Source organism: Penicillium nucicola, assembly GCF_028828085.1.
Source record: "Penicillium nucicola strain IBT 29836 chromosome Unknown utg000008l, whole genome shotgun sequence".
NCBI lineage: Eukaryota > Fungi > Ascomycota > Eurotiomycetes > Eurotiales > Aspergillaceae > Penicillium > Penicillium nucicola.
In genome coordinates this window covers 556,314-579,721 of record NW_026643132.1, presented here as the reverse complement: position 1 = coordinate 579,721, position 23,408 = coordinate 556,314, and the positions used below count along the sequence as shown (strand labels likewise).

Here is a 23,408-nt window from a genome sequence, read left to right as displayed (position 1 = left end):
GATTTTCTACAGGGATTTTCGTCTCCGGATTGCCCCAGGGAACATGACACAAGTACCCCCGCGCGATAGCCCGGTGTTTCTGTTCTCCCCACCTTTTCTGACACGAGAGTTCGTCTAGTTGCCTTGCTTACGGGGTTTGTGTCAGGTACGAGTCAGCGCAGGGGCTTGGACGACATTCTGACGGAGAAGATATCCACGCCAAAGGTATTCAATTCCGTGTGAATGTGGGTATCGTTTCTGGCTGGAGTACAGTAAAGTATGTACAGTACAGCGCTGTTGCAGTCCCCACTCCCGTGTTTGAATCCACTGAGGAAAACCCCTTGAAAAAATTCTAAACCACATGACTCCTGGTTTAGCGTTTTGGAATCTGGGTCAATTCTCCGAAAATCTGTTTCACGGCTCAAACTCACGGGAATATGAACCCGCAAGGGCTTTCTGCAGATACTGAATTGTGGTTACAGGGATGTTTTTCATACACCACGTCAATAAAGGACCGTCACTATTCCATCCCTCAATTGCCACCACTCCGATCCGCGTGTGATGCTTACGACCCAGCCAGCCGGGACCATTTTTGGAGAAGTGGATTCCAATTTAAATTTCAACCCAGTATCATAGTCCAGAGCTCCGAGTTCTGAGTTATGGGTTGGCGTATAGGCATGCTGTACGTAGGGGCTGGATACTCACCGGAGTGCAAGCCATCCAGACTGTCGGGTCAACCAGGGGGCTCCCAGTTCCCGTCCGGGGGCTGCCGTTGGCTCTGAAACCCAGCGCCATGGTTCGATCTCGGGAAGCCTGGCCTTACTTCCACTTTGGATGTTTGTGATAGAAGTCAGGTGTGATATGGTCAAGGGTACTGTGTACAGTATTGTCTTTTCGGCTCCTTTCTCTCCTCTTTGCCTATTCTGATCTCGGATCGGGGCCCCAGCGCGATCGAGACTGAGCGGGGGTGTGTCCAGAGTCTCGGGACGGCATCACGTAGTGGGCTTACCACTCCTCCCGGTGGTTTCGGGGTCTCCGTCGTCTCCCGTCTCTCTAGTATTTGTCATTTCTCATCATGACCAATGTTTTCAAGAGCACGTCTCCTTCTTCGGACTGGAATCAGGAGATCGTAGCCCCCGGACCTGTCCACTCAGCCCCCGATTTCGGCAAGCGAAGGCTACTCTATAAGCGACGGTGCGCGACTGTACGGAGTAGGCCGCATGATTATCCGTCCCAAAAACATATGCATGTGAGTGAAATAGTACAAGTCAGAGAGCCGTCTAAATTACCCTAATCACTCTCCTCTTATTTGCCTCCGAATTAATTGCCTGCAATCCTGCATGCAATGCCGCTATGGAGTGAGGGACACTGGAGGGGCACTTAGTGCCACTAAAAAAAAAAAAAAAAACAATAACAAAAGAAGAGAAAAAATAGGAGCCCGAAATTAGCGTACCAGTCCCTCGGGCCAAGCCCCTCCAGTCCACTGCTTCGTACTGTTCTCCGTCATCACAATTACAATAGCCAGTGTTGGGGGCCGATCATCGAGTGCGAAACCGTTGGGATATATATTCTTCGCTTTTTTTTTATCGTTCTTAGAGTCTCTTATAACGTTTTACCATGTGTGTCGCCATTACTTGCATGTCATAGTGCATATATCAGTAAACGATTGTTGCTTTTATCCGGGGTTTGGAGACCCGCAGTCGATATTAAAGGGGGGACACGTCACATTCACTGGGTGCCATACATGTACAGTATTTGGGGTGTAGTTGGGAGTGGAAGATTTGCCTTGTTCGCCTTGCTAAGGTGGAGTATAATCCAAGCCTGCTAAGCTTGCTAAGCACATGGTAGATCTGCAATAGTCCGGATATTGAATTTGAGTCTCTACACACGAGAGCAGTTAAAGTGTACTCGACAGGTTCGAATGACTCGGTTTTATCATGTAGCACATAAGTTGAGTTATTCATGTCGATCCTAAAGCGCTTCTGGTGTTTGACTGTGAACGTGACGATCTATGGAGAACGCAGTTTCAACTCACCGAGACATTTCCTGCCTCGGCCGGTACGTCATACGTCATGAATTGATCCAAAATCCTACAGTTCAACTCAACACGACAATTGGGCTAGATCGTAACGAAAGAGTGGGGTATAGAGAAAAGCCAGAACGCAAGTAAACTTCACCACATGAAGTCAGAGCCCGAGAGTATCGAAAACATTCACCTCCGTGCCACCTCCCACCTACCGAACATCCTCCCTCCCAGTCATGAACTTTACTGCCGCCGCGATAATCTGCATGACAGTCTCGATCTCTGCCTCTGTCCGGGGCGCATAGATCAGAAGATACTCGGCTGGGATATCAGGCCGTGTACCAAGGGAGAGGTAAGTCATGGCCGATGAGCCCGAGAAAGCGTGTCGCTGGCCCCAACCTGCTTCAATTACTTTGATACCTGGATATGAGTGAGTTTATGGCCAAGCAAAGGAAGTAGCACATATGAAGTCGGACGAAGAAGGAACAGAAAAAGCAAGATACATACAATCAGCCGGAGCAAGGACAACATGTGCAGAATGGTCATTTCCCGAATGAAGATGAGCAATCTCACCATCCAGAATTGCAGATGAAGGAATATGATCAGCAAGGAAGAGGGCCGGGGCATGTTTCTCAAGCCTCGAACGTGACATCTTCACGAGGTGATGATTGCGCAGACCGAAAGCATTGAAAACAGCAACGAATTTCTGTTAAACAGCAGCAATTAACATCCAGCTCACCCAAAAACCAACCCCAAATCCAGCCTTTCTTGGCCTATCAACCCGGCCCGGACACGCACGCATACATACCTCCATAATAAGCTCATCCGGCAACTGTGTCAGCTGCCTCTGCGGCACAACATGAGGCCCAACAACCGGCCTCCCCTGCTCCGTCCTACAACCAAGCTGGTCCTCCGACAAGATCAAAAAGCCCTCATCACCCTTCCCGTGACCCTCCACCGCCGCAATCCGCCGCACATACTCGTCCGTACTGAGCATCTCGCGCCCGAACGGCTGGAAGAATATGCGCACGAGAATCCATCCCAGGGCGTTATTTGGGACACCGCCTGGACCGTAGGATTTGAAGATCTTGTAGTCGTGGTAGGCTTTGGGGACTAGGAGTGTTGTGGTTAGGAGGGCAAGGGCGCTTAGGCCGATGTTTAGACGGGATGGGGTGGAGATGGTGAGAGCTGAGGTTAGTTTTTGGAGGGTTGGGAGAGGCATTATTGTAATGTTAGCTGGGGTTTAGGATGGTCAGAGTAAGACATGGGAAAGGATGAGTTGGAATGAGGTTGGGAAGTGAAGTTCGGCTTAAGTGGGAGTTCCCCGGTCTGACGCGATCCCGTGGAATTCGCGTGCTCCGGTTCTTTCTCACTTGCTGCGCGCTTGGTCTATTTACCAGTGCATCCGACTAAAGCCGGGAAATGGACTTGTGGCTTCTGGCTGTACATGTACTTCATCATACGATAGACTTGGTGGGAATACTAATTCCGTTTCGTTTGGCTACTCATACTATCGTAATGTCTAGCGTGTTTTGGGACTCTGTATAAAGTACAGAGTGCATGACCCTCTAATGGGGCCTTGATCGGGCGCAGGTGCTGCCTCTTTGGGCCCCAGGCTTAGACTCGGAGTGGTCGTTTGCCGAACCCCGTAGGGTTTGCGATGACTGGAAGTATGGAGATCCGATTTACCGGCTTGTCGCGTGATGCTCAAAGCGAGGTGATTTCGGGCATTGAACTGTGTGTCGAGAAAGAGTAGCATGAAAATAGTGGTGGTCAAATTGTAGAGAGGTCAACAATTCAAACTGAACACTCTCAATCCTCTTTGCTCTCTTCCCGGCTGATGGAGGTCAATGAATGTGCAAGTTTCAGAAGCACCACACTCTCGGTGGCGGCGTAGTAATTCAGACTAAATCATTGTTAGATAACTCAGTATCCTCATTGATGTCGTAAATTGGCACTCACCTATCCATCAAGATCCGAAGATGGCGCGTGAAGTGATCCTCGTAGCGCTTCAGTGTATCCTCGAGCTTTGCAATTCGCGTCGGATCATAACCTCTAGCATCAGCGCCGGCTATTTTACCTGCGGCCAGATCTGGGTCTGCCGAAGCCAAAGTGCGGGAGAGCGAGGCTGCTGTCCAGGATGCAAACATCGTGCAGCAAGTTACCAGTTTAGAATGGATCTGCGATATCAAGTATTAGTATGAATTCCAAATTCCACCAAAATCGAAAACCACAACATACCTTCAACAGCTTAGCCTGAGTAAGCATGCACTCCTTCAGGCATGTATCGAGGAAATCCACGTGGTCCTGCATCAATTCATCAACCGTCCGGTTGACCTGCTTCATATCACCTTGCGTCACCTCCGAGGCCTCCTTGTGGACCTTCTCAACACGCTCCATCAAACCAACCCAGTTGGGTTCGATGACCTCTGCCGTGCAGAAATACAAAAGCTGCTGAACAAACACCAGCATTTTCGCACGCAAGTTCCATGCCCGCCGTTTCCAAATCTCCAGTCGTCGATCGGAAGATTTATGCCGCCAGCTAGTGACCTTGTTCTGATCTGACCAGGACGTGACCAGCAACGTCTCGAGATGGCGTAATGATAAAAGATGGCGGAAAATGAGTTGGTACCGCAGAACAGTCTTGCGACTGATGACGAGCGAGAGAGGGAATGGAACTGAATAATCCAGCTCTAGAGCATCGAACCCGAGAATGTCTTTGTCTTCGTCGGCTGAATGAGCTACTTGTTGCTTCTCAAATGACGCTTCGGGGTTGTCTTGGTTGATGCCCGATACATTGACAACCTGCATCAACCACTTTGTTAAACCGATCTTGTTCATTCGCACTTTGACGTCTTCCTTGAACTGATCCTGTGCCGCGATACTGCCCGGCTGCCGAAGCACGATATCCAGAAGTGACTGGAGCTTGCCCTCGTTGACGACCCGCGCCGGCTTTCGCAGCTCCGAGGAGCCAAGCTCGAGGAAATAGGAGAAGAAATCTGAACGGTCGAGGAAGAAGTAGTGTTTCAGGGAGCGGAATCGAATAGTAAGTGAGTTTTTGGTGACGAGCAAATTCAACAATGATGCGTTGGCGTATGTATAAGCGGCGTTGACGTTGTCCAAGAATCGTGGATCGTCCAGCGTCTTGGGTACATCTTTGACCTCTTTGCTGATATCGACACCACCACATTCTCGAACCACATTGAGATACTTTCCAGCCAACAAGACCTTTTCGCGGACGCTCGTCAGCTGTGGAGGAACCTCGTTATCTCGTATCGTATACCGCTTCTCCCAGTACTCATCGGTGTAGTCTTCTTCCAGCTTCTCTCGCTTGATCCATTTTTGTTCTTTGACGAGGAACTCTGCGTGGGGATCTTTTATACCTCCGTGGTGCAGCCATTCATTCAGCATGGTCATATATGGCCGACTGGCGTCGCGCAGTAAAGTCTGAAGTAAGGTCTTCGTTGTCGGATCCCCCGAGAACGTGGCCAGACGTTCTGTTAGCAGCCGCAGGATGTTTCCTCCTTTGCACATCTTCTTGCGTGCCATGGCTCCCGGCACCAGGTCTCCGCCTTCTTTCAGCTGTTCAAGAATATTATCAACATCATCGAAGTCATCAATGGATTCATCGAGATCCTGGTCTAATAACCCATTTCGACGCAGCAATTCCTGACCCATAGAGTAAAGCTGTGCCAAGCACTGAGCGGTGGGCATCGTGTGAAGGTGTAGTTGGTGCAAGGTGAAGGTAGAGTTGTTTAACAGCTGGCTCTCGAGCTGTGCGATAAGAATCAAGTAGTCCTTGAGAAGCTTCCGGATGGACGCACACAATGAGTGACTAACAGCACCACACTCTGCTCGGCTTTGGATTTCCACGAATGCCTCCATAGCACTGTAATGTGTCGCCATCTTTAACATGGACTGTGTGAGATCACGGAGGGTAGGGTCGCTGCCCGAGGCCATTTGGAAGACAGGACCCGTGAGGCGGTCCTTTTCGACAGAAGGATCATACGAGCTGGCGTAATGAATGTATTGACCCTCAAATCCCATAAACACAAACAACAAGTCCTCCAGGATTGCAGCTTCCTGCTCATCGGGGGAGAGCTCTCGGAGTGGTCGAGGGTGAAGCGACTGCGGAGCTGTCGAAGCGAGAGGAGGAACAGATACACGACATGCTAGCGGAGCTGTAGAGCAGGGAATCAAGGAAGCTTGCGGATCCCATGGCGCTATGAACGAAGAGAGAGATTAGTATAGCTATCACAACCTCGCCGACAAGATGCGACGCAAGGCCACTTACCAGCCGAGTCATTCTGAGGAATCGAACTTGCGCCATCTGCCTGGACAGGCTTTTTAGACCGAGTCTTATCCCAATCACCCCGGTTTGCCGCGCTGAGAGATTCTTTGACAGGGTTCCTTCGCACTGCCTTTTCCCTTGTTGTGATCACGGCTCGCTCAGTGCGCTTCTCGGGCATAATCTTCTGATCACGCGACATTCTATGTTTTTGACTTGAAGTACTCGCGCGCGAAGGGTCCATGTTCTCGGTTTGAAGCGGCGACGCTCCGCGGGCTTCGGCATCGACGCGATTGGAGACAACGCGGGGTCGTGAGGCGTTCATATAGGCGCGGTCATTGACAGACATAATCCCGCGGGGGCGACGAGTATGTCATGTAGAATACGAAACCAAGTGCGAATAACGTGAATGGCCTGGCGCAAAGGGTACTGCAAGGGAAGAGTGATATCCAAACAACTCCACTCGGATTTGGGCTGATGTGTTTGCCTTGGTGCCTGAGGCGGCACTAGGCGCTCACCTCTTACGTCGCGAGCTTCCTTCCCGAGCTTCAGACATCCTCTGCTCCCTTTCCCATCCTCTCCATCGCTCTTCGTTGCTTCTTCTATTAGTCCCTTCAGCCCTTTCAGATCCTCCATCATGTTTATTGCTCGATCAGAATATGGTAAGCTTCCTGAATGTCCCCTCACCGCGGATTCAACTAACAGCTGTGAACAGACCGTGGAATCAAGTACGTTCGCCCGTTCAATGCGTGCCTCTTCCCGATGAATCTGAAGTCTGACAATGATTCCCTCCAGCACCTTCTCCCCCGAAGGTCGTTTGTTCCAGGTCGAATACTCTCTCGAAGCTATCAAGCTAGGCTCCACAGCGATCGGAGTATGTCATACTATACCTTCCCTATGCAGTGCGCCGGTCGATTGAGCAAGTACAAGGCACCTGCTGGGAAAGCTCATATCGTTATCAAAACGTCGAACGGAAGATGTTGCGACCCCGGGACCATTCTTGCTGACATTCACCCAGGTAGCAACATCCGAGGGTGTGATCCTCGGTGTCGAGAAGCGCGTCACATCTACCCTCCTCGAAGCGTCATCCGTTGAGAAAATTGTCGAAATCGATCAGCACATCGGCTGTGCCATGTCCGGTCTCCAGGCCGATGCCCGCAACCTTGTTGAACATGCCCGCGTTGAGTGCCAGAACCACGCTTTCCACTATGCCGAGCCTTTGCGGGTCGAAAGCACCACTCAGGCAATTTGCGATTTGGCTCTGCGTTTCGGCGAGAGCGGTGATGATGAAGAGAGTGTTATGAGTAGACCTTTCGGTGTTGCACTGTTAATTGCTGGATACGACGAGGATGGGCCACAGCTGTAAGGAACCCGTGTTGTTAGCCAATGTCAACGGCTTGCTAACCTCTGTTCTGTACCAGATACCACGCCGAGCCATCTGGCACATTCTACCGTTATGACGCCAAGGCTATTGGCTCGGGAAGCGAAGGCGCGCAGGCCGAACTCCAGAATGAATACCACCGATCTTTGACCCTAGCAGAGGCTGAGACGTTGGTTCTCAAGACATTGAAGCAGGTTATGGAGGAGAAGCTTGACTCTAAGAACGTCCAGCTTGCTAGCGTGACCAAGGAGAAGGGCTTCCGTATTTACGGCGATGAGGAGATGGGCAATGCTGTCGCACAGCTTGGTGGGAACCAATAGACGAGCAAATTTGGATGATATGTCCTGCAGTTTTTTTAAGGCTCAATGTGGAGGCTAGTACCTGTTCAGAGCAATAGAAAATCAATGATGCCGCCCAACGTTTATATTTTTATAAAGATCTCCAATAATCTTGTTGAGTGTCGATGGAAAGGTAGAGAGTTCTTCATGTTGAAAGAGACCTGAACAAGCTTTTGTGAAAGGGCAGTAAATTGGCGAGGTGGATGAGTCCTGTTATATAGATTCGTGGAAACTACAGTACCTCCAGAGCCGCTAGATGGGACTTCTGTGAGAAAGAGCCAGACCATGGCCCCATTCTTGACCAGAGCACATGAGCGACACCCAGAAGCTCAGCTTCTCCTAAGTAGTAGGATTCACGAAGAACCCTCCCGACATCCTGGCCAGCTACGTTCCGCTTCTTGCTCAACATATGCCAGCTTCATCGTACACAACCACTCGTTACATGTGTCAGTACTCGGTCAGACGGTGTATCTAGCCAGCAACTCTTGCACTATGCCGTCTTCCTCATCAGCTGCACTCAAATCCTCTTCGTGGGTACTCTTATTCTCTTCAAATTCCGATCCAGTTTCATACACTCTTTGTTCGACTCCACCACTATGCTCTTCTTGTTCCGAGTCGGTAAGCTCTTCTTCGTAGAACTGACAAACATCGATAGTCTGGCTCGTGGAATCGCTCCGGCGAGTCCGGCAAGATGCCCTCCGGCGAGTCTCTATATCCATATGCTCTTCTTCGAAGCGCTGACAAACATCGATAACCTCGCTCCGCCTCCCGCGGCGAATCCCTATATTCCTCCGCTCCCAAGAAAATTCCGAATCGGATTCCTGAGTAGAACTGACAGGGGAAAGTTCAGGCGCCAGTCTCGTGAAAACAATCATCTTTCTGGCCTTGATCTGCTCAATGCCCTCATAAACTGGTGTATAGTCGCCTAGCTGGATCCATTCCAGGACTTCGTCCTTGGACCACGTGGGGTAGTCGTTATCAAGGACTTCAACACGATCGTCATCATAGTCATGAGAGTCATCATAAGGAAGGGAGCTGGACATCCTCAATGCTGTATGTTCCTCGGGTCTAAGAGCGAGCAGTTGAGCTAGCATTGTTGACTGGGAAGAATCCTTCCATTCCTTGATTTGCGGTTCAGCCTTCGATGGGTGCAGTAGATGGATGCGAGAAGAATAGGTTATCTGGACGTGGCAGTTCCGAACAGAAGCTCCAGGAACGAGCGAGTAGACCTTGAAGTAACAAGGTGATTTCCGCGTGCTGGAGGTTGCGCATTCGGTTATCTCTTGGGTCCAGGGGGGCGGCGAAGAAACCTGTCTTATGAACAAGCTGATCCTTCTGGCTTTGATCTGCTCGATTCCCTCGCAGACCGGTTGATAATCGCCCAACTGGAGCCATTCGAGAGTTTCTTGCTCACTTGTATCCGCGGCGCCGTATTCAGGAGTGTTCACTGCATTTAGCGCAGCATGCTCCTCGGCTTTGAGAATGAGCAGTTGGGCCAGCATTGTAGACTTGGAAGTATCCTTCCATTCTCGAATTTGGGGTTCAACTCTCGAGGATTGAAGTGTATAGGCATGAGAAGAGTAGCTTATCTTGACGTGGGAATCCTGAACAGAGGCCTCCGGAATGAGGCAGTAGACTTTGATATAGCTCGGCGATGATCTAGTGGTTAAGGGTAAATATTTACTTGCACCTGCTCGAGGATTTTCTGACAGAAATAAAATACCTTAGAGCCCCTATATTTCCTGAATTCTTATTCCGTCGAGCAGTACTTTCATCTGTATCGGACTCGGAAGTGCTGATAGCCAAATATTAGTTCTGAATGTGCCCAGGTGGCCAAAGGTAGACAGATGATAAGTTATACCTGGTTCCTCTAGTTGTTTGATTTGCCGCATCAGGCCCGGAAGAATTGTTCTCGTTCACACCAGGATTGTTCGAGGGCCCCCCCCACAAGAGCAGCAGTCTTCTGTGCCGCAACAATGGACCGAATCAAGATCTCTTGATCTTCCTTGGAATAGGCGACCAGGGAGGATCTCTGCGGAGGTTTATTTTCTGCCCTTCATCTCAAGACTTCAGCACGATATCATCCTACATGGGTACAGTGAGTAAACAAAGAGAGGATCTACATACCCCTCCATAATCTTCCTCGAATAAGCCAACATAGCAACTTGCAACATCAACATGAGCGTCCCTTTCGCATCACGTAGCTGTTCACGCATTGCATCCACGTCGGGTTTGAGGAATGGCCATTTCAGCATCTCCACCCGGTTCAACTTCACTTGATTCAACCGACCCGGTCGCGTCGCAAGTTGCTTACTTGCTTTCTCAAGATAATCATTTAGAGTGTCGAAGATAACGCGGCCATTTTCGGCGAGCTGGAGGACCGTTGATAGACCCGTTGCGCTGAAGATGCAGGAGGGCGTGGGACCATTCTCGCTACCCGTGGAAGTCGGGTCTAATTTGTTGTCGTTGATATCCGTTGTGGAATCGTTTGAAAGAGTTGGTTTATCGACTATACTCTCTTTAATCAATTCACCTAGCTGCTGCAATATGCTCGCATTCAGCGAAACATCTTCCGCAATGCTGGTGATTTGCTCTGACGCTGTCTTAACTTGGCCTGCGAAGGTGACCAGTTTCACAGAGCATTGGATTCCCGCTGTTGCGATGGAGAGAATGGCCGAGGCAGCCCCGATACCCTCCATGATATTGAACAATACAAATGTGTTCCCGGAAGTATACACGTGCTACCGAAGCACGAGTGTTGTCTAAAAGACGCGGCTGTATCAACGATATCCAAGACTTTGATGGTTGAGAGGAGATAATATACAGAAATGGGACTAGAAATACGGGGGAAAGGTCAATGGGCACAGCCCAAACTAGTGCAGGGTCAGGGCGCATATGAGTTTAGCTTCTGCTTCGTGGTTAGTGGCCCTCATTCTCAACATTATATACATAGATCTATCAAGACATAAGTTACTCCAATAATGTGCTATATTCGAAGTAAATAACATATTAAGAATGAAACCAAAACAGTAATGACCAGAGTGATGCTAAATGTTGGGGCTCCGGCTAAGGGATGCTTGTTTCAATGTTAGTGGAGCGGCTATCGCCTTTTCCCGAGCAGAAGAAGATAGGAGCCGTTGGTAGATCTTATCTACACATGTAGTGGTTGGAATGATGATCATGTATGGTAATTTTGAGCTATGTACAAGGAAATAGAGATAAGACTAGCGGATTTTGTAGACACAGGGCTTCAACACCTGAGCCTCCTGCTCAGCAGTCAAACCAGACTCAGACTCGGGCTTGCGGTCAACAAAACGTTTCTTGCCAGGAGCGGCAGGTGCACTCAAAGCAGAGGCATGTTTGCCCTTAGCAGGCGCACCACCCTGCTTAACAAACACCATGCGCACAAACATTTTATTGGACTTGTCGACAGACTCCTGACGAAGCATGAACCCACGGGAGCGGAAGACGTCCACAAAGGCAGAGATATCAGTCTCATCCTTGTTATCAGAGGGACGAGCATCCTCAGCAAAGATCTCGGCTTCCTCCGCATCGGAATCAGCATCATCCTTGCCACCCTTCTTCTTGGGCTTCTTCTTGTCAGCCTTGCTGCCGGGTCTCTGAGCCCCGATCTGCGACTTCTTGCGTGCCACCTTGCCGAATCGACTCTTCACTTCACTGACCCAGCACTCGCCCTTGCCGTCACCACGCAGAACACGCCATGCCTCTTCGACAAATGAGACCCAGTTGGTACCCATCAGACTAAGACAGAAGATAGTCACATCCACGGAGCCATCCTCCAGAGGGAGGTTGGAGATATCTGCCTTGGTAATCAGCGCATCGGGGGCTTGCAGGTCATAGCTGTTAAGCTTGATGTTCAATTTCTTGGCGGAGGGAGTCAAGGCACGCGACAGAGCCGCATCACCGCAGCCCAGATCAGCGATTGTGCATGATCCGTTCGGGCGACGGGGAAGCGGGTATCCCCGTTCCGGATTAAGTGGCTTGCCTCGTTTGGGCAGGGGGATGGCACCACGGTGGCGGATGGTCTTGATGTAGCCGTCGACCGGGTTGGAGGGCCAGGATTCCTTGACCTGTCTTGCGAATCCGGCGTGGTACTCGTCGAAGAGCTCTGGGTTGGCATTGAACATGTCAAGTGCTTTCTCCGACGGTGTGGTGTATAGTGTTTCGTTCAGGTGGCGGAATCGGGAGGAGATCAGCTTCTGGCGCATCGCCTGCTGGAGAGGAGTCAGGTTTGAGGGTGCTGGTGGTGGCGCTGGCGCAGCGGGAGCAGAAGCGGCAGCTGGAGTAGGAACTGCGTCGGTTGAGGATGCAGCGTCGTTGGTCTGCTTTGAGGCTTCGGCATCCTTGTCCTTGTTCTTTCTGTTTCTCTTCTGCTTCTTCTTGGGTGCCTTTTCATCGCCTTGCTCTGCCTCAGCAATGGGGGCAGTGGCTTCGCTAGCAGGCTCCTCGGGTGCGGCTTCGGATGCGGCTTCGGATGTCTGTTTCTCCTTCTTTTCCTTCTTCTGCTTTTGCTTCGGCTCTGCCTTCACCGCAGCATTCGCACCCTTTCCACCTTTGGCAGGGCCACCTTCGATATGGCGACGGTACAACTCATCAACGTTGTTTTCATTGACAGCGCCATTGGCGCGCTTGCGCTTGTTATTTTTCGCATTGGGCTTGGTATCCTTCTTCTCGGACTCATTCTGAGGCTTCGCAGGCTGAGTCTGTACCTTCAAAGCATCGCTCGAAAGCGACCATCCTGGGACAGCGAACATGGTCTGGTATGTATGGCGAGTAGTGGCCAATACCGTTCAAGATGTAAGACGGGGGTGGTGACTGGTGGATGTTCGAGCTATCAAAAAAGGGAAAAAAAGTAGCTCGAAATTTCGTTATCAGTGGCTATCTGGTTCATGCCTAAGGTGTCTACTGCCTGAGGTGTCGATATATCATGTGCTTTCCGCCTCAGGTGTCCATTGCATCAGGCCTTTCGCCTAAACGCCTATCGGAATGCAATGCACGTTTCCTGTTTTGAGTCTTCCTCCGATCATACAGACTCGATTGGGACCAATAGGAGAGCCCAATCTGATCGGCTGTCGTACAGTACAGTCTTACAGTCCAGGCCTTTGCGCTTTTGCTGATAACCGTGGAACTTAATAGTAAGCTGGGAATCTCAAGCCCTGCGTAGATGAATTCCCCATGGGAAGCCTGAGTAGTTCATGCTAGGTAAATCAAGAGATAAATTAAAAAAACAAAGAATGGGCCCTGGGGGAAGCTTGGATCTCTCGGCTGATCTGCGAAACCGGCAGCTTTAACGAACGTCGTTAGCTTCCTCACCTCTACTTCCCCCGTCCTCTTTTTAAGGTCTCTCTGGCCCCACAATGACTTCCAGGCATAATTACCCTCTTTCTCCTTATACTGTTTAGCCACCACTTTGGCCATGGCTGAAGATCTCCATGATAGTCCGAGTCCTATCGATTCGGCAGAGGCCTCGACCACACGGTCAGGTCCCCGCAGACTCCCGAAGAAGCGGACCAAGACTGGTTGTTTAAGTATGTAGCATCGTGAGCGCGAAAGATTTCCCCGTTGACCAGGTCTAGCTTGTCGAAAACGTCGTATTAAGTGCGGCGAAGAGAAGCCGATATGCAGCAACTGCGTCAAGTCAAAGCGAATCTGCGAGGGCTATGCCCAGCGCGTTGTGTTCAAGAACCCCATCGGTATTTTTGGGTCTTTTGGTCCGCCACATGGTCAGGATTCGCAAATGCCACAGCAGCATATAGGGATGCCCATGTATAGTGATTATGGCTCGCAACTCCCGCCTCAGCAGGCCGCTGCCGCCGCTCAGCATCCAATGCTTGCCCCGCGACCTGTTGATCCGGCTACATTGGGTTACAACTCGTTCCCGCCACAGATGCCACCGCCAGATAGGACTCAACCGGGAAACGCTCCTCCGTTCTACTATCCACCGGGTCCAATGCCAGCAGAAGCGCCAACTCATATGTGGCAGCTCGGGCAATTGGGTCATACAGAGGGCATGCCGATCCCACAAGCTAGCACCGACTACTCACAGACACAGCAGCCAGTTCAGTTGGGTCCCTCGAATACTTCGCAGACACCACAGACAAGCATACAATATCCGCCTCCGATCACTAGTCCGATCGGCCAGACGGCTGAAGAATATGCCTCCAACCTGTCCCCTGTTCCGGCGCTTAATGCTTCACTGGAAAGAAATCCGGACCTACCAACGCAGGTTTGTAACACCATGATCTCTTTGGTGCTAGTAATGAGCATGCTGAGTGTTTTTTACTAGATTACTCAACCGCTACCGACAATATACCATTATCAACCACCACCCTGGCAAATGGCACCGCAATCGGGTTCTCTTGAGCAGTATATTCCCCAACAGCCGCAGATCATATATATGGAAGATGAAACCGAAGATTACTATGATGTGGATTCGGATGATGAGATGGACGATCAATCGCGGGCCGAAGGCTTCAACCAGCTGAGTCTCATCATGGCATCTGCCAACCGCGACGAACAACAACTTCGCTCCTTCACAACGTATTTAAACGAGCCTAACATTCTCGCCTCATACCGACCCTCTTATGGTTCATCTCCTTTGAACAACCCCAAAACAGCCCGCATATTCGCCCACTTCATTCATTCGACCGGCCCCTCGTTATCAATCTTCGAACGCCATCCTACCGACTCTTCAATTGTCCTAGGAGCTGCAGTGCCGACTGCAAGACAAGGATTGTGGACCTACACGCTTGCTCTCAAGGCCTTGGATCACCCTGCACTGCTGCAGTCAATTTTGGCAGTCAGTAGTCTGCATATCGCAAACTTGCAGCATACTCCTGCGACAGTATCCCTGAAACACTACCATTACGCATTAAAGCGAATTGGTTATGCAGTCGGCCTTCCCCATCGACGCAAACAAATCGGTACCCTAGCTGCCACCCTGCTACTTGGTTACTATGAGGTGATCTCAGCTGACCACTCCGGATGGAACAACCATATTGCTGGATCGGCCCAGCTAATTCGAGAGGTCGACTTTGCAACGACAACCAAAGATCTTCGAGCTCATCGGCGAAGGTTACACGAGCAGCGACGTGAGTCGGACTGGTCGAATTCGTGGTGGGGGATGTCTGGTGATGTGTCCGAGGATGACCCCTTCGAGGAGAAAGAAGGCAACATAGACGAAGACCTCATTGGAACCCTGATGGGTCGCGCGATCAACTATGACCAGTTCGGGGTTATTGATGAGGGCAACACAACACCATCAAAAAAGTACTTTTCTCGCAAGGATATTGAGGTCTTCCGAATCCAGTGCGATCTATACTGGTGGTTCTTCAAACATGACGCGTTCCAGAGCTTCATTGGCGGGAACAAACTACTGTAAGTCTTCCTTGCTGGGAACAATAATGGGAGTGGCACTTGCTAATATGAAAAGGATGCCCTTTTCTCAACGCGGTCAGTGTCCGCCTCGAGCGGGTGTCGGTCGATTAGATGCCATCTATGGTTCGGCAGATCATTTGTGGATGCTTCTCGCTCGAGTGACGGACTATGGATTGCGTGACCGGAAACGAAAGCTAAAATTATCCAAGGCAGGTGGGAAGGACTGGAGACCTGGTCCTGAGCTGTTCAAGTTCATGGGTCGCTTTGCTGGTGGTCCTCCTGGAAAAAGACCAGGGCCTCCTGGTGGTCCAGGTCCAGGTCCAGGCTCGGGAGGTCCAGGGGGTCCAGGGGGTCCACCTGGTGCCCCTCCATCTGGCCCCCATGGGCCCCCCGGTCCCCCTGGGATGCCACCTGGGGGTCCGGGCGGCCAGCCGACGGGGGAACCTGCTGGGCAGTCACCGCCATCTGCTGACAGTCCTCCCATGTATGGGATGGTCCCCCCTCAGCCCCCAGCTCAACTTCCGTCTGCATTCCAGGATAGACCGCGTGAGCCGCGGGCGTCACCTGACGCGGAAGACCAAATTGAGGTAAGTTACATGGATGCAGAGCAGGAATGGGAGGAGATCTTGGCTGCTATGGAGATATTTGCCCATGCGCTGGGTCGTGACTTTCAGCCTCTGCCAGCGGATGTCACACTTCCAATCGCGACCCCCTTCGGGCCTGCTCTTCAATATCGCACGCATACCATCGCCGTCATCTGGGGATTCTACTATGCAGTACGGCTTTTGCTAAACCGGCTCCACCCTTGTATGCCGCCGGCCATCATGATGGCAGCCGGGGTGGCAGCGCCAACGACAGCTGAGTTGGCGCAAACCATTGGAAGGGTTTTCTCGGGTATTTACTACCCGCAGCGCCATAGTCTCGAAGCGGGCAGCCTCAATCCCAATTTGGGTTCGTCATTGACAGAAATGACGGTTCCGCTTTTCTTTGCGGCTGTACAATATACCGATGCTAATCAGCGGGCTTGGACAATTTCGAAACTCCGAGATATCTCTCGTCTGACAGGATGGAAGTCTTCCGAAGCTATCGCCGGTGGCTGTGAAAAGGCATGGACTGTGGCTGCCAAACAAGGTCGAGGCCCGCCTTATCAACGGTCCTTCCAGACTGCACGAGAGCGGGAGCTTCAACAAGAGGTAAGTTTGCTCCGAAATCCTGACACCGACGCTAATGCTCATGCGCCACAGGAGGCTGTGCTTGAAATGAGTGACGATCGGCGGTTTGTGACGGTGAAGAAAGATCGATCTCATTGGGCGATGGGGATTCTAGAGGAGGACATAGCCAATTTGGAAGTGTAGGCAGCATGGAGGCAGCACGCAGGCAGCATGGAGGCAGCATGAAGGCATATCATACAGTATACAGTAGTGCCCGAGTTTAATGTACGCGGAGAGATATACCCCCACATAGTTTCAGCCAATGTCATCATTGATCGACTTCTGCCTGACTTCCCTATTCACTATGCTGTGGCTTTTTTTTCTCGTAAGGCTGACCTTACCTTTCCCCTTCTAGTCTCATCAGCTCTCTCTTCTTCTCACTCTATCTGTCTCATACTCTTTCGCTTCCCCCTAGTACGTTTCTCTAACCCGTGGTTCGCATCCTCGGTCCGCGAGTCAGCCGCCCGCGTCATCCACGGTTCACGTCATCCCGGACTTTGTCCTTGTTCGCAGGTGATAGCCATGTCTCGCTATGACGATTACCGTTCGTCAACAGGAACACTGGATTCGCGAGACCGCCACGACCGCTACTCACGAGGTCCAGCTGTGGTTGACCGACCCCGCCATGCCGAAGAACGCTTCGAGTCCCGGCTCCGCGACGAAGACAGATACGGACCCCCTGCACGCGCCCCAGGACGCATCTACGAGGATGAATATCTAGACCAGCCGGTCCCTGCAGGCCCTCTTGTGGCGCCTGATCGGCGCCGACGCCGTGACGAGAGCCCCGCCTTTGAACGGCCTCGTCTACTTAGGCGACAGTCGTCGCTGGACACTTTTGATCGCATCCCCCGGCGCAAGATGGAGACTCTCGACCTCCGAGATCGTGCCCCTCGCATGCCCCGCGTCCCTGCTGCGCCTCGTCGCCACTTCTCCCCTGGTCACTATCGGGAGCGCGAGGTTTATGAAGATATTAGGATCGCTGAGCCCGATTACTATGGCGATGAAGAGTTTAGGGATGTGAAAGAGAGAGACATGGTTGACCATCGTCGCCGCTCGAGCAGCAATGCTCATAGACATCGCGAGGAGAAGCCTTATCCACGCAAAGGAAAGACTCGTGTTCCTCGTCACCTTGTCCATGTCCATGCCATCTTGGACCTAGGCTATCCATACAAAGAAGAGGTTTGTGTTTGCTCTGTGGGTTTATATCCAGTCACTGACCTCGGTAGGATGATGTGATCGTGATTCAGAAAGCCCTGTCGAAAGCACAGATCGACGAGGTGATCATGTTGAGCCGCGAGTTCAGAAGACCCCCCAGCCCGGTGGAGAGTGAGTGCAATGACCTATCTCATCTTCTAAGTGCCGGTTCTAACCTGCGAGGTCGAGCAGCTGAATATCTGTCCCCCATCCGTCCCCGCGAGCGTGTCGCGACGGAATACCTGCAAGTCGAGTCATCATCTTCTCCGCGCTCGAGTCGTGACGCATTTATTGTTGAAGCCACCCCTTCACGACATAGGTCCCACTCTCGCCATCACCATGATCACTATGAGGAGATTGTGGAACGACCAAGAGTGCAGGGGATCTCCCGACCTCGCTCAGTATCTGTGCATGCACACCACCCCGTACAATACATTGAGCAGCGCGAATCTGATACTTCTCGCACGGGCCAGATGGTTCTTGTCCGGCCACGGGACAGTGATCATGGTGTTAACGACTATATCCGTCAACTTGAGGAGGAGACAAGACTTCTTCGTCTGGAGAGAGAGAGCGGTGGCATTGAGATTACTCGCCAACGCGATACCGAAATCATTGATAACAGAGGCAATGAGGAGGAGGTTACGGAGGTTCGGAGACAGGAGCGGAAAGGTATGTTTTTAACCAGACTATTTTCGTCTTTTTTCGTGATTCTGACCTTTTTACAGAGCCTAACTCTCGCATCATGCGCGCTATGATGGCTTCACTTACTTGAGCTTTGCAGACTTCTCAAGGTTTTCGGCAGGGATTTGATGATGCTATGACTTAATTTGATTCTGGAGAATTTCCGGATATTTCTATGTATTTTTTCTTAGTTTCCATTGAATATTAAGTTATCTTTACAAGGACATTGTTACTTGTGGCGGTGCAGTGATGCAGCGGTGGCGGTGAAATGCGGGAGCCTCGACCTTGACAGCTGCACATGGTAATATCCTATCATCTCTTCACCCACCACCCCATTTCTCCCTCTTTTTTAGTCTTTCTCAGTAATTTCGCAATCATGGATCGAGTGCAGGCATTCGGAAAGAACTTTAGGTGAGCACATCCACTCACCCCTCACCCCTATCCCGCGGAGCCATCCACCTAACCCAGAGGTTGATCGCGTTACTGACATCTTCTTGCCTTGTGGTTTTCTGACGGACAGCGCAAACTTTACGCCTTTTGCGCAGCGTACCCAGCAAATGATCAAGGAACAGCTTGGCCAAGCCGAAGACAAGACCCAGCTCCCCGATGAATACATCGAGCTTGAGAAGCGCGTCGATGCGCTCAAGCTCGTCCACCAGAAACTCTTGCAGGTGACGTGAGTGATTCCTGTTTCCTCGCCATGGTACTCTGCCATGGGGTGTGTGTATGGTCGCAGCTACTGACCAGCGCCGCCGATCATCAGCTCCCAATACTCCAACGAGGCCTACGACTACCCTCCCAACATCCGCGAATCCTTCAACGACCTGGGCCGCACCATCAACGAGAAGGTTCAGCTCCTCTCCCAGGCAGGCTCCCCCGCCGAAGCCCAAGCCGCTTTGACTGCCCCACCAAGCGCAAAGCCCCAGCCCAAGACCTTCAACCACGCCATTGCTCGTGCCTCCCTGTCCGGCTCGCAGACCCTTGCGCAGAGCTCTGAAGTCGAGGATCCCCTCGCTACTGCGCTCGAGAAGTACGCCTTGGCCGAGGAGAAGGTCGGAGAGGCTCGTCTTGCTCAAGATGCGCAGATCCAGTCCCGTTTCTTGGCTGGCTGGAACACCACTCTCAACACCAACTTGATGTTTGCTGCTAAGGCGCGCAAGAATGTTGAGAATGCTCGTTTGATGCTTGACTCTGTTAAGGCTAGCAAGAAGGCTGCTGCTCATGGTGATCTGGACAACCTGAGTGAAGATGCCCGCGCCGAGATCGAGCAGGCAGAGGACGAGTTTGTGGGTCAGACCGAGGAGGCTGTGAGCGTGATGAAGAATGTGAGTTTTGATTACTCGTTTGGTTGATATTTTGAGGTTGAGTTCTAATGTTCAATCGTTCGCTAGGTCCTTGATACCCCCGAGCCCCTTCGCAACCTGGCCGATCTGATCGCCGCTCAACTCGAGTTCCACAAGAAGTCTTATGAGATTCTCAGCGAGCTTGCCCCGACCGTGGATGCTCTGCAGGTCGAGCAGGAGGTAAGTGTCCATAAAGTGACATACATCCAGCATTGCGTCTAACCCGTATCAATTAGGCTAGCTACCGCAAGAGCCGTGAAGGCGCGTAAACATATTCCTAAGTGCCTTTTCTTTTAATTGCCCTGTCTGGTCCTGGATTGGTTTACTTTGTTTCGAGTCATGGCAATTGACTGTATCTAAGCCGTTTTGCTTTTCCTGTGCCACCCCAAGGGATCATGCAATGATTCTTGTACTTGGAATTTATATCGTCTCGTAAACAAACAAGTCTAAAAGCCAAAGAAATGAAAATCACCAAACACTTAACCTTTGGAAAGAGTAGATGTCACCCGCGTTGATCCACCGCCCGCCCGTTCTGGCCTAAGGCGGTATCTTGCCAGCTCCAGGAGCTCCGACATCAGATACTCCAACTCGCCAGCGCCCTTCCCAGCTGACAACCCCGACAGCTGCATACTTCTCGAAAAAGGACATCTGAGATCCCGAATCTTTGAGTCCACATCCACCCGACCTCAATCGTGCCACGCTACACAGATATCGAATACTTGTCCGTATCCAATCCGCGCTGTCGAGTGAACAGAAACGGACTATCGAAGCAATACAAGACCAGTCAATCCAGGAATCTACCAATAGTTTCCTTCACTGACTTTTTCCCTCTCGGATCTTGCTCTCACGACGACGATTCCCCGTGCCGAATCCCGCATAACACGCTTCGGCCGTTCCCCGGATTGCGCTTCGCTTTAAAACACATTACTCAATACCGACAATATGGCCAACGGGTACGTTCTCTCTGTTCCGGGAGTTTATATGGAATTTGCAATCTACATACGAACACATGTTCTGTAACTCGGCCGGCTACTCGACCGCGCGAGTCGCTACCTCCATCATCCTATCCCGCTCTACTACAATACCACCCACCCGAGCCATCATCACGATATTCTGAAATTATATACTGACATATATTATAGCTGGAGCTTGGTTATCGGCCTGATTGTCATCGTTGCTGCATCCGTGGCTGCATGGTTCCTCAGCCCGAAAGGTGAAAACCAAACGTGAGTTGGCCCCAGTGTTGGACATTTGATCTTTCATATCCTTTGATATATCATATGGATCTTAGTGAATCGTGCAAGGTATTGACTATTTCCCATCTCTAGACTCTTCCGCAGCACGTTTGTCTTGACATTTGTTTCTTGTTACTTGATGTGGGGTACGTATTCCGAATCTCTTCTTGCCCATGCCTATCAATTATAATATAGCCCTTCCGGCTTCGAGATTTGCCATGACGAATTTCATACATCGAAAAGTTACTGACCATACGCTTCTCTAGCAATCGTCTTCCTCTCACAGTGGCACCCTCTCATCGCACCAAAGCGATCAGACATCAGACCTGACCGGGTACCAAATTAAATGCATCGCTCTCGTTTGGATCGGGTTTTGTCATGTTTTCTCGTCTGTCTTTGATAGGCTTTCGCGGAGATTGTTGTTTAAGGTGTCTTCTTTGGAATGTGGTCAATTATGATACGTTCCATGCATTTATGAGCTCAAGTTAGATTTGATCTGGCTGTTCCGGTCCACGCTTTAGTGTGGTCTCTAAGTTAGGTTTGCGCCTTGCTGTAGGTGCCTTTGTACAGTCTTTATTTCATAATTGGTAGCGTTCCATCAATTGTATTTTTTTTTTCAGTGAACGCTTTTTGAAATCAAAGGAGGGTCGTAAGATCTGTTTTTCTATGTTGTATTTTGGATTTCATTGACTTGATCTACTTGAACATCATAAGACGACAGATATATATAGCCACTACAATGGGTGATGGTTACCCCAAACCCAAAACTTGAACTGGTTCATGTCGAATAAATTATGATTATGTATCAGATATATGTATATATATGCATCATGATCTAAGAATATTATCCAACCCCAATAGCCCCCAGAATAACCTTCTGCACTGCCCACCGCGCAACCTGACCAGCAACCGCAACAGCAACAGCCCGCAAATAACCACACCCGAGCAAGATATACAACGCCTCAATATTGCTTAGTAGCACGAGATGCGTATCGACAACACCAAGGGAAAGCAACGAGGCAAGCAAATCAAACAGCCCAGCCAGATGACTAGTGGGCGTAGAACTCCGCATAGAGGAAACCAAACCCCCAAGCCACGATTCCAGGGATGAAGTTGGAACTGGCGTAGCAGAGGGAGTTGCCGAGGCTGATACTTTCGCCGCGAGAACAGAAGATGCAGTTGTAGCCTTGGAATACAGACTCTGGCGCACAGTGCTAGAAATGGTAGCCGTCTGAGATGCAGCTCGAATTGTCGCTGCTGTCTGGCTATGCGTTGGAATTTTGGATAGGCTGCCGCTGCCGTCGGCACCCCAGATTACTAGGAGTATGGGGAACAGCTTTGCGCAACTGCTTACTAGCAGCGCGGTACTGATTGCTGCTGGGCTTGCTGCTGTTGGAGGGGGAAGCGGCTGTATATTCTGGAGCGGGGCTGTTGAGGCGCGACGCAATGGCGGGGCTGGGCGCGGTGGTGGGATTGGTGGCGCCTGGCCATCGATTGGGGAGGTGACCTCGCTGTGGGTGCCCGAGGCTTGGGTTGCCTTGATCGGACTTGCCAGAGGGTTTGATTGGGGTGGAAATTGCGCATTGACCGAGGCCGTAGATGGAGAAGGTCGGATCGTGGGTGTTGAGGGCCCAGAGGGGAATGGAGTTGCTTCGCCGGTGTTTGTTGTGGTGGTGGCGGCATTGTTGCTGCTGTCTGGGCCGCTGTACCGGCGGGATTTTGGAATTAGGACTGAAGCTAACAGGCGGACTGCTAAGTGGTGCGCAAGGGTTGCGGCGGCGTTTAAGCTCAGGAAGAAGAGGTATTGGACGATGATGGGGGCGCGCGAGAGGAAGGTCGCTGCGAGGGATGGATCCTTTTCGATGCGTGCCCAGGTCAGGTAGACGTCGAAAAGAAGTAGGAGAACACCGAGGCGAATGATGGATCGCTAGAAGGCCATGGTATTGGTTAGGCGTTCGCAATTGCCTTGGGCAGTGCACTCACATCGTACTGATTGTCGTCGCGTCCAAGCCGATTGAACAGAAGGTGACGGTAGACCTTTACTTGTCAGCACTGGCTTCATTCTCCAATGGCCAGATACAGCTTACCTGGGGTTTGATAAGCACCAAGTCAATGAAGAGCACGACGAAATCGTATTCAACGTATTTATCGGCAAATCGCTGGCATCGCGGGCATTGCGTCAATCGCACGCCCTTGCCTTGGGATCGGTCATCAGCGCGACTGTAAGCGCTGTATAGGTGGGAGACCGGATAGGAACATTCGATGCAGATGGGCATCGTGTCATGACCTTCAATGTTGTAGTTGTTGGTCTCCTATATGCATCAAGGCGGTGAGCTG

At 51.1% G+C, this 23,408-nt stretch overlaps 9 protein-coding genes across 9 annotated transcripts; 4 read left to right on the top strand and 5 right to left on the bottom strand.

Moving 5' to 3' along the window:
* Positions 1 to 2,213: 2,213 nt before the first annotated feature.
* On the bottom strand, positions 2,214 to 3,224 carry N7511_007706 (uncharacterized protein; the record flags this gene model as incomplete). The annotated part of the gene is made up of 3 exons (XM_057130083.1): positions 2,214 to 2,422; positions 2,510 to 2,708; positions 2,811 to 3,224. 3 exons carry the CDS (start codon positions 3,222 to 3,224, stop codon positions 2,214 to 2,216), a joined length of 822 nt encoding a protein of 273 aa, XP_056981866.1.
* Positions 3,225 to 3,814: 590 nt separating this feature from the next.
* Positions 3,815 to 6,639, bottom strand: N7511_007705 (gamma-tubulin-complex subunit SPC97; the record flags this gene model as incomplete). The annotated part of the gene is made up of 4 exons (XM_057130082.1): positions 3,815 to 3,908; positions 3,965 to 4,182; positions 4,244 to 6,225; positions 6,297 to 6,639. The coding sequence occupies 4 exons, from the start codon at positions 6,637 to 6,639 to the stop codon at positions 3,815 to 3,817; spliced, it is 2,637 nt and encodes an 878-aa protein (XP_056981865.1).
* A 288-nt stretch (positions 6,640 to 6,927) lies between these two features.
* Positions 6,928 to 7,991, top strand: pup2 (proteasome core particle subunit alpha 5; the record flags this gene model as incomplete). The annotated part of the gene is made up of 5 exons (XM_057130081.1): positions 6,928 to 6,952; positions 7,006 to 7,018; positions 7,086 to 7,164; positions 7,309 to 7,652; positions 7,712 to 7,991. 5 exons carry the CDS (start codon positions 6,928 to 6,930, stop codon positions 7,989 to 7,991), a joined length of 741 nt encoding a protein of 246 aa, XP_056981864.1.
* Positions 7,992 to 8,467: 476 nt separating this feature from the next.
* Positions 8,468 to 10,708, bottom strand: N7511_007703 (uncharacterized protein; the record flags this gene model as incomplete). Its single annotated transcript, XM_057130080.1, has 2 exons — positions 8,468 to 9,668; positions 10,137 to 10,708. The coding sequence occupies 2 exons, from the start codon at positions 10,706 to 10,708 to the stop codon at positions 8,468 to 8,470; spliced, it is 1,773 nt and encodes a 590-aa protein (XP_056981863.1).
* A 525-nt stretch (positions 10,709 to 11,233) lies between these two features.
* Positions 11,234 to 12,784, bottom strand: N7511_007702 (25S rRNA (adenine645-N1)-methyltransferase; the record flags this gene model as incomplete). Its single annotated transcript, XM_057130079.1, has 1 exon — positions 11,234 to 12,784. The coding sequence occupies one exon, from the start codon at positions 12,782 to 12,784 to the stop codon at positions 11,234 to 11,236; it is 1,551 nt and encodes a 516-aa protein (XP_056981862.1).
* A 662-nt stretch (positions 12,785 to 13,446) lies between these two features.
* On the top strand, positions 13,447 to 18,584 carry N7511_007701 (uncharacterized protein; the record flags this gene model as incomplete). The annotated part of the gene is made up of 9 exons (XM_057130078.1): positions 13,447 to 13,558; positions 13,607 to 14,256; positions 14,317 to 15,407; positions 15,463 to 16,600; positions 16,652 to 16,758; positions 16,974 to 17,032; positions 17,175 to 17,797; positions 17,845 to 18,481; positions 18,538 to 18,584. The coding sequence occupies 9 exons, from the start codon at positions 13,447 to 13,449 to the stop codon at positions 18,582 to 18,584; spliced, it is 4,464 nt and encodes a 1,487-aa protein (XP_056981861.1).
* A 285-nt stretch (positions 18,585 to 18,869) lies between these two features.
* On the top strand, positions 18,870 to 20,105 carry N7511_007700 (BAR domain-containing protein; the record flags this gene model as incomplete). The annotated part of the gene is made up of 5 exons (XM_057130077.1): positions 18,870 to 18,904; positions 19,014 to 19,169; positions 19,257 to 19,818; positions 19,885 to 20,016; positions 20,073 to 20,105. The coding sequence occupies 5 exons, from the start codon at positions 18,870 to 18,872 to the stop codon at positions 20,103 to 20,105; spliced, it is 918 nt and encodes a 305-aa protein (XP_056981860.1).
* A 673-nt stretch (positions 20,106 to 20,778) lies between these two features.
* On the top strand, positions 20,779 to 21,417 carry N7511_007699 (uncharacterized protein; the record flags this gene model as incomplete). The annotated part of the gene is made up of 4 exons (XM_057130076.1): positions 20,779 to 20,789; positions 20,979 to 21,062; positions 21,165 to 21,217; positions 21,338 to 21,417. 4 exons carry the CDS (start codon positions 20,779 to 20,781, stop codon positions 21,415 to 21,417), a joined length of 228 nt encoding a protein of 75 aa, XP_056981859.1.
* A 498-nt stretch (positions 21,418 to 21,915) lies between these two features.
* N7511_007698 (sterol homeostasis protein ARV1) lies at positions 21,916 to 23,347 on the bottom strand (the record flags this gene model as incomplete). The annotated part of the gene is made up of 3 exons (XM_057130075.1): positions 21,916 to 22,998; positions 23,055 to 23,108; positions 23,159 to 23,347. The coding sequence occupies 3 exons, from the start codon at positions 23,345 to 23,347 to the stop codon at positions 21,916 to 21,918; spliced, it is 1,326 nt and encodes a 441-aa protein (XP_056981858.1).
* Positions 23,348 to 23,408: the final 61 nt, after the last annotated feature.